Here is a 12,734-nt window from a genome sequence, read left to right on the forward strand (position 1 = left end):
AGGGATGTTAGTTCTAGGGTTAATTAGAAAGGACAGGTTATCATCTATTTCATTGGGTAGTGTAATATCAGTCGTGAGAAAAAGTTGTAAGGAAGTTTTTATGAATGACCAGTTTGTGGAAAAAAGTACTCTAGTCATAGTTACTCATCATTTTTGATTATCATTTATTTACTCATCTATCAATTTGTTATATTTTTTGTTGGTTTCAAATGTTCCTACTCTTTACTCAGTGTGTGTATCAAAAGTATTATATATTATAAATCCAGAAGTTTTCAACATTTGTCAGCCTACTTTAGTTTACATTGATACATTACGTATACAATGAAATGTATGCACCCTTCAAACCACATTTTACAAAACTTTTAACCAAAAACATTTAAAGCGTCTTTTTCATAAGAATAAAATTAAATAAAAAGCCACAACATTATTAACACTAAAGGAAGACACATATATTCAATGCTTGTTTCCCTGTCCCCTTTGATAAAAATCAATGACCTTGACAAGCTGAAGCGCCAGGATAGTGTGACTCTAGACAACTTTTCTTTCTAAATACTCATTTTTCTTCTCAAATAAATAATTAAGATGTGATATAAGTTTAAATCTGATATTTGAACTACATTACGTAAGCATCATCATGAAAAGCAGCCATACAAATTCTGTAAGCGCCAAGTGTTTTTGATTAAGACAAATCTACAGCCTTTTAACAGGGCACAAATTAATAACTTCTTTCTGTTAGTCAGAGAAAACCTTACAACTGTCCATCTGTTATTTTATATTTTAATGAAAAATGATCTACATATTTCCCGACAATAAGGTGACATGTATTACCATTAGCTTACAAAACATGGCTAGTTTATCAAGGATAAAAATATCATTTAAATATTAAATTTCACTGTCAATTTGTACACAATTCACAAAATATTGTCAAATAAGACATAAATTTATATCCCCGATTCTTGTTCAGGTCTTGACATGGAGTTTTATCTGAAATCTGATCTTATGCTATCCAATTCAAACGGTAGATTTTGTTACGAGTTCCAGGTACTTATTGAGAAAACATCTTCATTAAAAACACAAAACAAACTTAAAAAGTGGGCTGGGAAGGGTAAAATCTTCATACTTTTTAATAAACAGGACAAGATTGTCATAAGTTACAACAGGGATCATCTCTCAGGTTTTAGCGTGACCATGGACAATTAAAAACGTTAATGATTAAGTTTATACTTATGAGGGTTACGCTGTGAGAATGTTAGTAACTCGCCAGCCCAAGACAAGATTTATGATGTCAGAAGATCTCATTTAATGTACTTATGTTATCCCTACATTCACATAAAAAAAACTTCACACGTGGGTGTCTGTCTGACAACTGTATTACTGGGCAATTACATTTTTCATTTTACAGATTCACAACCAATCTTAATTTGAAAATTGTTTTATTCGAGCATGTATTCTGAGAACAAAATTCATTAAAAAAACTTGAATAATCTTTTAGTCTGCAGATTTCAGAGAATCTTTTTTGTCCCTTATAAATATTAACTTGCATTATAATATATATCTATAATAAATGGCAAAAAGTATAGAGGGTTCTTCCACCAATGTTTCCTGTTTGGAACCATAGAAAAAAACACAAAAGTAAAACTAAGTGTAACAGTAGCACAATCTGGTACCTGATGAATAGCATTAAATAATTGAATATCCATGTGACAATTGATTTGCCAGGAAAAATCAAAATAATTGTTATAATCTCCCCTGATTTTGATGTCAAATTACATCAAAAATTAATATTTAACTTTTCATGAATATTTATCTTACTATATAATTTGAATAAGTTACTGCAATTATTTATAACTACAATAATAATTGTAAAATTTAATAGTTTTATCCCACGTAGAAAAAGACGAGGAAAAAAATGACATAAAAAACTGGCCTTCTTGACTTCTGTCATGCTATATAACACGTTATACATATAAACTTGATGCTTAGATAACCCCATCTGTTTCTAGATTACCAAACCACTTTGACTTTCACATATTATGGGATCAAATTTTCTAATCAGATACATGTATGTAGCAAAATAGCTCTAATATGTTCAAAACACCTGCAGCGTATTAATGTACATATCACAAAATACCTCCAATCTGTTAATTTTACTTTTCATGATATCTCCAATATGTTTAAAAAAATATATTTCAATGATTTTTAATAAAATTTGATACTGAAAGATGACCTGTAATTTTTTCAAGTGAATAATTATGAAATATTTTTATAAATTTAATCCATGTTAATGTTATTATTTACGAGTGTGATAGTGTTGGTGATCTGTTATATGAACTTATATCAGGGAGTATAATATTAGATATTAGTAGGAATTATATGTCCGTACCACTCAGAACAATATGTTGACATGACAGGGTAGTCTGTATCAAATAGTCATAGTATTAAAATAAGGTTGAATGTACTTATCAAGAACAGTAAAAACAGAAACGAAGACCAAAAGAATAAAAAAAAAGGTCATAAAACAGTTATATGAAAAATAAAGTTTAGATTTACTTTTATAAATTGTATAAAAAAAGAAAAAAGCCCCAAAAAACAAACATACTGTTCACCATCATAGTCATCTAAAATAAAAGGAAAAGTGAACTTAAAAAAAAGAGAGTACAGACCAAAGAAACCCCAAACAGTGATTATAAAAATCTTACCTATTATCCATGGACATTGGAGAGAAGTCCATTTTATGTTTAGATTTAAAAGTTAATTCTCTGGACGGCAAGTCTAGCAGTGATAGTGGCCCAAACGGACAACATGTTGCAAACAGTCCCATCTGTGGCTCCTCTGTCGAACGGGGAGCAATATTATTATGCAACAATCGGATCCAACCATTAATTTCTAAGGTCTGCAAAATAGTAAAACACGTCTTCTAGAATTTCTTGTTCAAAATCATGATTCCTATGGAAACTTTTGTTCCGTGACTAGTGGTAGTCTTTGGATACTGTCTATTTTATTTGTTTTTTTTGCCTTTATTATGTTTAATTCATACATGAAGTTTACAATAAATGAAATGACTAGGTTACAGTCATACTAGGTTCAACCCATCATATTTTTCAAAATGTCCTGAACCAAGCCAGGAATATGGCACTAGTTTATATCTATAGTATGTTTCTATTTATACTGGTGTTTGCTTTTTTGGTAAATCAGTATTTCTGTTGTTCTGTTTTTTTTCCTCTTATAGTTGATATGTTTCCCTGTTTTAGTTAATTTCCCAGAATTTGTTTTTGCTTTATCAAATAATGACTTTTGAACAGTGGCATATTATACTACTGTTGCCTTGATTAAGTCAAATACGAAAATCATGCTAAAATTTTTATTACTGATCTTGGTCAGAGCAATATATGTACATGTTATACATATATGATGAAGGCCATACTTTGACCTATAATGGTTTACTTTTACAAATTATTACTTAGATGAAGAGTTGTCTTAGTAGCACTCATACCACATCTTCTTATATCTATGGATGCTATGATTTTAAGTTTGTCCTAACAAACTTGATAGTAAAGAAATTAAAGAGCGTTGTACTTACAATAAATCCTGATGTATTGTCTAACAAACATCGAAATCTCACTGTGAAAGATCTATGCAGGTAGTGGTAATTTTCTGTAATAAAAACAGGGAAATATCAAGTTAGATTTATTCTGTTTGTAATAAAAAAGTTGATCTTTTTTTCATTAAATCATAATCCTTTTGTCAACAATCTGTGGCAAAAAAAATTATTTTCATTACAACCAATCCAAAAATAAAATGTAATACGATTGTGTTTATAGTAGGCAGATACCGAAACAGGAGTAAAAGCTCTAATTTGGTATTAAAATTAGAAAGATCATATCATAGGAACCATGTGTATTAAGTTTCAAATTGATTAGACTTCAACTTCATCAAAAACTACCTTGACCTTGAAGAAGGACAGACAGATGAACGGAAGCTAAGACCAAAAAGCACAGTGCTCTAAGGTGGGGCATAAAAAGTAAGGTTTAGATTGACTTCAGAGGTGCAAGGCTATTGTATTGAAACCTGGGACCTGACCCTACATACTTGCAATTTCATTCTATAGTCATAGAACATTTTTCTGATTCTGAAATAGTATAAACATACCTGGCATCATTATTTCATGTAATGTCATAGATGATTTTTCCTGAGGAAGTGTAGAATTCCAAGTCAGCTGTTTTTTAAATTCTTCTCTGTCTTCTGAGTGGATCAGCTCCATCACACTCTGGTGTATGATGTCTGACTAAAATTTAAAAAAAATGTGGGTTTAAGCTTAAAATATAGAATATTATTTGAGTGAATCACATTAATTGTATTTCAATTCTTAATAATAATTATTAAAAGTTATACACAAATTGAAATATGGGGTATAAAACAATAGGAAAACAACCTAATCGCATTTAAAAAAACCCATCATAAATACTTTCTATTTTTTTTTAAAATCATTTGAAATTAGAACATATATTTTCTAACATTTCATATGTAAGATGTCAGTGCAATTATATAACATTAAATGATCATTTCCAGAAAATGTCAGGAAACATTTTCCAATCTGTTACTGAAGTGAAAGATTGCTTTACGATTGGAATAAATAACTGTTTACCAACTGATTTTGAAGTCTCATTTAATTCCCATAATTTGATCAGTGATAAAATTATTCTTTAATTTAAGTATCAATGTTATGTTTAAGTTCACAAAGTAATGATCAGGCTGTTCTCTTGAAAGGCTATCAATGTCACATAATTTTGGACTCTTGATTAAAAAATCCTGACTCCAACCCTTTCCATCTTTCTCTATATAGATTGATGGGGTAATTGTATCTTTGAGATTTAATCACATTGTAGGTCGGAATTATGCCATCTTGAAGTTTAAAGGGTCAATCAATCAGGGAATCATAAAATACAGCAAAACTACCCCAAAAAATAGGAGATTGCACTTAGGGGAGATAATTAATGTCAGTCTTTCCCAGAAGCTTAACAGTAATCCTAGCTTAGTCCTCCTAATACCTCTAATTAATTGCCATGCTTAACTTAAAATCAATAACCAACTTTCAGTTTCCTTAAACGATTTGACTATTTTTATGAGTCAAGAACAAAGAGGAGAGATCAGTAAGATGTAACTTCTTCCTTGGTCAATTAGATATAAATAGCTTCAAAACAACAGTAATTATTGCATTAAAGTATATTAAGTTTGCCAATTAAGTTGGAATTGACTTTAAGATGTACGGCATCTCAATCAAGCTATTGACTGGGCGGAAGCACAGCGACTTGTATTCTCTCCGTTACTTGCGACCAGGGTACCATTAACAATTTTACGCTGGGAGATCACAGTAAGAATAGGATTTAACCTTCAGATGCTTTACACGTCCGTAAAAAACAAATCAACTTTATAGTTTTATTGCATCATAGTAATTTACCATCAGAATAGAACGGGGAAAGCTAAATTAAACACCATACATTCTCAATTTTCTGACTCTCAAGAATGGACATTAGACTAAATATGATTTCTTTATGTTCAAGAAAAATCCATTTTCGTCTGAATGATGTATATTTATATGTATATTTACATTTATTTTTGTAATTATATAATATGGTTGAAATCTTCTTATTTCATATCTAAATATAGCGTTCATGATATAAAGTAGAGACTGGAAATGGGGAATGTGTCAAAGAGACAATAACCCGACCAAAGAAAAAAAAAATAACTGAACACCATCAATGAGTCTGCAACACAGCAATGATACGTTTTTTTTTCAAAAATAAAAAAATATGTGTGATCTTTGAATCACATATATGTTTCAGGTACAAATGTTTAACACAATCAGGGAAAAATGTAAAAGCCACAGATACAAGATGTAAATAGCAGATTCCCACCTGAAGGGAACTTAATGGAAGGCAAAAGGTCAATGGGAACTCAAACTGACATAAAATCATTATTTTTCAAGAATCCTTCTAACTGGTAGAAAGCTTGACATCTGTTAATCAGGAGGTTACACAAAATATTCATGAAAATATCACCTTACAGACTTGTATTGGTAGTCATGGTACATGGTACATAAAGAGCCACATCGTTTGATAATTTTCAGAACATAAGATGGAGGTACATAGGTACCCATAGGTATTCCTTACCTGATGAAAGCCAAGGTACTGTTCCACTGTTCTGGCAGCAAAGAACACTTCACCATCACAGGTCACAACAAACAGGAAACCATACAAAGCCTGTAAATATATTATAAAGGGTGAAAACCTCAGAATTATGCCTTATTTGCTTATGTATGTGTGTCTAGTCTGAAAACCAAACAAAGACTGCAAACATCATTCCACTATAAAACTAATGTGGGTGTATCTAGTGTATGCAATCTTTGTGGTAGAAAAAGAGTTAGGATTAGAATCTTTTCTAAGTTTAAAATCTGGAATACAGATATCTCATCACAGACATTTCTCATGACATGTGGTTGGACTTGTTTACTTTTTCAATATTCTAATAATTTTTTTTTTCTTTAAACCACTCAGCCAGCAAAATAAGTAAACATTTTTTAACTTTGCACTAGTTACTAAAATTATTTCAAAGTATGATTTTATGTTTAAACTTACTTGTAAAATACTTTCTCCTTCCGAGAAGCCATTATGAGGGAAAAAATGAGATCGACTAATGATATGGTGATGTGATTCTAAGTTGTATCTGTCAGGTAAAACAGCTGTAATAGAAAGAATATGTGTGATTAACATTATGTGTGATTCTAAGTTGTATCTGTCAGGTAAAACAGCTGTAATATAAAGAACAAACATGATTAATATTACCTGTATACCTACTACATTGTACTATAACAACACATATGCAAATAACAGGATATGTATGATTTTGGTTTATGATTGTTCGGAATATGCATAAAATATTTCCTTACTTGACTATTCAACTATCATTATTTTTTATGCACTATAGATAACTTCCCTTTTTTTGTATACAAGATTGTATACGGTGGATCAACAAAGTTTGACAATATATGGCAGCATCTGAATCTGTTCAAATATTTAGGCTTTTACAGCGAATATTGTAGAATACAATATATATTATTAGTCTTGGCTAAAGAGGAGATATTAGATTCAGAAAAATCTTAGCCCAAGATAGATTATGAAGGGAAAATATCATACAATTACTGTCTTTTGATGAGGTAAATATGCGGTTTTATTGACTTTTGAAAAACTGATATTCACTGAGGCCGACGGCCGAAGTGAATATCAGTTTTTCAAAAGTCAATTAAACCCCATATTTACCGAAACAAAAGACAGTAATTGTTTTATTCCATATTTCGAGAGAAGAAAATGTATTTAATGACAAACATATACCGAAACAAATTTTACATGAAACATTTTACCATAACGTTGCACGTAAAGGCGCGTGACGTTTAGCGCGGTGAATAACACTTTCTCAGGTGAATATGCTTTTTTATTCAAAATCCAATCCATATAGAGAAACCTACTAAAATGATACCAATATGGAATAAATACTATTATTCCATATTGGTATTATTTTATTAGGTTTCTCTATACGAATTGGATTTTGAATAAAAAAGCATATTCACCTGAGAAAGTGTTATTCACCGCGCTTAACGTCACGCGCTTTTACATGCAACGTTACAGTAAAATGTTTCCTGTAAAATTTGCTTTGGTATAATATGTTTGTCATTAAATACATTTTCTTCTCTCGGAATATGGAATAAAACAATTACTGTCTTTTGTTTCGGTAAATATGGGGTTTAATTGACTTTGGAAAAACTGATATTCACTTCGGCTGTCGGCCTCAGTGAATATCAGTTTTTCAAAAGTCAATAAAACCGCATATTTACCTCACCAAAAGACAGTAATTGTATATTAGTGACAGTAGAATATGTAATATCAAAATATTAGGTATGTGCAAGCAATGTTTACAGACATAATTCTGAAACATTTAAAAGTCGATTGTGACTTCAAAGTAAATCATAAAACATCTGCAGGAGATAATAACGTCTAATGATGATATGACCTTGTACGACCTTTGTATGCACATTCTTCAAAAAAAACATAAATATGGGCGGGACTTTAATATCAGTAATCGAAGAGGGTCAGACAGGGTTGACAATTAACTCTATTTTTCTGCTTGATTTATCAGAAAAAATGTGAATATTTGTTGACAGTTTAAAAAAGATAAAGATAGGAAATTAGTACGCTAAATGATTCACAGGAGATTTGACCATAAAAAGTGTTGATTATATCCGACATAATTGATGAACAATTAACTCAGGCTTGTGATATGTTAATGTATAATTAGGCATAATACTGTTTTGTAATAACATTCAAGGCAATTGATGTTTTCACTGCAATTAAAAAACTAAAGCATATCAAACAATCAAACTGCCTTTTATTCTTTACTTTCTTGTTTGATAATATCCAGGGTTAAATATTACATGTTCAGGATAAAAAGTTGATATCATGAAAAATACCCTGCTTTTAAACAATCTGATCTATTTGCTACCCCAAAAAGTAACAATCTGTATGAGGACTTAGATGATATGTTCTGGACACATTTGTTCAGTCTAGTAATAAATCATTCAGATCTGTTTTTATTCTGAGAATCTGTTTATAAGTGGAGAAGTAGCATACTGTGGATTCATTATTATTCGTTGGATAACAATTTCTGTGGGTTTCCTGTGTATAGATGAATCACAAATTCAAATGTTCAACGAAATACACCTTTCTATAGGCTTTGTATGGAGAGATTGGCTAAACCACATAATCAAATACCCACGAAAATAGCAAGTTTTCCTCAATCCACCAAAATAAAGGAATCCACAGTACCGATATATAACTGTTTAAAGAATAAGATTAACCTAAATATTCCTCAAAGTCAAAAAAAGAAAAACAACCAAACAACAACACAATTATTTATACATGAAATTCTTTCCCTTCAATCACTGGTTGTTTGTTAATCTATATCTAATTCACCTTCAACTTACTCATATCTACATAATAATCATTTCTATCTAAATTATTCGTCCAACTCCATTTTTTCATGTTTTTTTTTTTTTTTATCTAAGTCCATCATCAGTTGTCATATAAATCAATAACTATTATAATCAATATCATATTTATCAATATTTCACAAATTGTAGCTTAAATTTATGACTTTTTCACTACTAAAGAGATCATCTTATTTTCATGATAGCACACCATGAGAAATATAATTTTGATTTATTTTGACGTACTTTTCATTATGTGTCATTACAAAATGGAGAAAAGATGAAAAGGCAAATATTACATTACAACAGTAATTGAAATCAACGTCTATTTAATTGTCTATCACAAAGGAACTCAAACTTCTTCCTTTCTCTGACATAGAGGCCTCAGTAGGGGTATCCAAAGTTATTTATAAGAATGGGGTCTTACACAACAACCTGATCAAAGTGCAGAAAACAGCTGAAGGAACATTTCAGTATGACATCTATGTTTAATTTGTCCAATAAATTCTCAATACAAATCTGAGGGAACAGATCTGTGTTGAAACAGTGAAAAATAAATGTTTTTATTACATTGGTTGCAATGAATTACATTGATTTCCCAGTTAAATAAAAACCGATAATTTCATGAAATATTTATATTGAAGCAACTGCATGCTCAAATGCACGTATGGACATTGAGATGTTTTCTCCACTTCTGGTAACCTCTTTGTTTTTCCATTGCTTACTTCTATGATTTTCCACTGTAACAGTAGCAAATCTTATCAAATATGACCAATTTTGTTTTGTATTGAAGGAATTAACTCAAAAATTTGACCTCAGAGCATTGAATCAGTCTACTAAATCTAAATATTTCGTTATGCATGCAGATTTGTATCCCAAAAATTGAAAGAGCCTTGAGCCAAACAATCTATAAGTTACCCCTGTATTGAACCCCTTTGTATATGAACAGTGTTGTATAATCTACAAGTTACCCCTGTATTGAACCCCTTTGTATATGAAGTGTTGTATAATCTACAAGTTCCCCCTGTATTGAACCCCTTTGTATATGCACAGTGTTGTATAAATGGCATTAAGACATTGTCTAAGAATGTATGGATGTCAACCACTTTAAAAATTGCCATGAAATTTTACCCAATGATTGATTTGTTTTGAAAGGTAATTAAAACTATAAATCAAAACTAAATTTCCGCTCCATTTATGTACGACAGTGGAATTATCATCCGGTAGTTGCAACGACGGTTGACAATGGCCCAACATTACAAGTAAAACATGGTTAAATTAGTATTTCAAAGTAAAGGATGCTTCATACCTTATAATTAGACAATACAAGACCTTTTAGTTTTACAACCTAGAGTAGGGATGCTAAGAACAATTTCTTTTTCGTTGTTCATCAAGGACATATATCAGTAGCAATTCAAGATGTGAATGTGAACAACTATTATAAGCTGTTAAACATGTTGATAAGATGTAAGAAATGACTCAGTGATACAGCAATCCAACAACATTAATACACCAAAAATAAATATAAAGAGGTCACCATACAACATGAATGAATGATATTAAGACATATTTTAAGATTTCAGTAGACTTTGGGAAATATGCAAAAGACTATTCAACTGTTGTTTCTTTTGTTTTTAAAGGTCCCTTTCTCTTAGAAAAATTCTCAGACTCTCTGATGCTGTCATTGTGATGGTTTATCTAGAAAAGTGCCTTAAATCAAGCAAATAAGGTGTGTTTGACTTTCCACAAAGATATATGAGTTAGCATTAAAAGTACAAGCATGTTGATTTTTAATTACATTATATTGTGTCACTTCAAAGCTGATTTTAATTCCTTGTAATTTGTAAATTACAACCCAATATATTCTGCTCAGTCAACCATGACTTGAGATGAGAGCAAACTTATGTAAAAGTCAGATTGTATCTTCAAATTGTCATAGAATTTTGATTAATGATATAAAACTAAATAGAAGAACTATGATGGAGAAAAACAAATACAAATCACATTGATCAAATTAGCCATGTATGGTACTGTAGCGACATGTTCTCCTAGCATAATTAAGACATATACATGGCCTACCAAAGGCAGCATTAATATGGTTTTTATTGACACAGTAATTAACAATCTCTGTTGTGGACATGCTTGACCAGTCGTCCATCAAAATAGCTACCGTATGCTACTTGAGAGTTGTGTAAATACCATACAAGCAATTCTATATAACCAATATTTGTCATAAATGTTTTCCATTGTAAATAAATTTCCCAGTAGAAATGTTGACTTATGAAATAATTAAACACATCAAAAGATTATACACTGCAGTTACAACTTAATCAGATTAACAAATTGTACATCACATGATTAACAAATTATACATAATGTTCAATTCTAATAAAAAATTTGTATACAAATATATTTTCTTTTGAATTACAAATTAGGTTTTATTGGAAAGCGTTGCATGATCATAGATAGATTTAGCTACAATTTTGTGTATTTCTGTAGAAGATAAATCAAGAAAAAAATTTATGCAAATTCATTATAATACACATCCTGTGTCCAAGCTTCCCTAACAAGGTTGTAAAAACACTCTTTCGATTTTCTTTTCTGTTAATTGTTACATCAGCCACTGAAATTCCTGCCTACAAATTTTGAAGGTGTGTATCAATATGGTGAAACCAGAGAATTCTGAAAGGTCTTTAAAACAAGAGTACTGAATGGAGTGTTTTCATATCCTAAGTGTAAGCAAAGCTTAAATACAGTATCAGAGTTTTAATCAGATTAGCCAGTAGGACATATATATACAATTTATATGTTATTGTCCTTCTTTAATTATACTGCCTTCTTAAGCTTCTACAAAAGAGATACTAGAGTTATATAGCCTCCTTACAAATAGATTTGACAGGACCTGGAACAAATCTTATTTATTTCTTCTGAGACAAGACAACTCTCCTCAACCTGTTATATAAATAACATACGGTCCCTTCCTTAAAAGTTTAAATTTTCCCAGACTGTTGTGTAAACTTTCGTATGCTGTCTCTTTATTTTCAAGCAGAGTAAAATAAAACTCCTTTGAGTATTGTAACAGCTGTAATAAAACTATAAATCATCCTCAATGACTCAAAAGTTGGACAGGTTTTTAAAAATGTCTCCTTCAACTCCCCATCCAGACAGGAAGAATTCCTGAAGGAGGTGAAATCCATCACACATTTGTGTTGGTAATTAAAACATTAATTGTCCAAGGTGAACATATTTTCAGCTTTTGTGTGAACACAAATTTACATATAAATTGTATTGGAACCACAGTTACATAAAAATTACATCTATCAATAAAAAGATATAAAAAGGTGAGGAAAAAATGTTTTTGGTTGGTATAAGGAAAGAAACCATCATAGAAAAACTGTCCAGCATCTTTTGACTGATACATCATCTTTTCACATCAGACTGGCTGATAAATCCTTGGAGAAAACGAGAAAGTGTTTCTGAAGGGTAGGCAGAAGGTCTATACACTCTATACAGAAATGTTACTTTTCACTCATTCTGTGTTACCAGGATTGATTACAGAAAACTTGTAGCGAAATAATGAAGAATTTGACTAGATATAAGAAGATGTGGTATGAGTGCCAATGAGACAACTCTCCATCCAATAGATATAAGAAGATGTGGTATGAGTGCCAATGAGACAACTCTCCATCCAATAGAT

General features: G+C 30.7%; 1 protein-coding gene across 1 annotated transcript in view; it reads right to left on the bottom strand.

The window, feature by feature from the left end:
* LOC143048678 (uncharacterized) overlaps positions 1-12,734 on the bottom strand; it is a 70,293-nt gene that overhangs the window by 7,272 nt on the left and 50,287 nt on the right. The window contains exons 3-7 of the mRNA XM_076222484.1: positions 6,636-6,739; positions 6,171-6,260; positions 4,150-4,285; positions 3,581-3,654; positions 2,700-2,893 (exon numbers count right to left, since the gene is read on the bottom strand). Of these exons, the coding sequence (XP_076078599.1) occupies positions 2,700-2,893; positions 3,581-3,654; positions 4,150-4,285; positions 6,171-6,260; positions 6,636-6,739 (598 nt within the window). The remainder of the gene's footprint in view (positions 1-2,699; positions 2,894-3,580; positions 3,655-4,149; positions 4,286-6,170; positions 6,261-6,635; positions 6,740-12,734) is intronic.

This window comes from Mytilus galloprovincialis, chromosome 10, assembly GCF_965363235.1.
Source record: "Mytilus galloprovincialis chromosome 10, xbMytGall1.hap1.1, whole genome shotgun sequence".
NCBI classification, from domain to species: domain Eukaryota; kingdom Metazoa; phylum Mollusca; class Bivalvia; order Mytilida; family Mytilidae; genus Mytilus; species Mytilus galloprovincialis.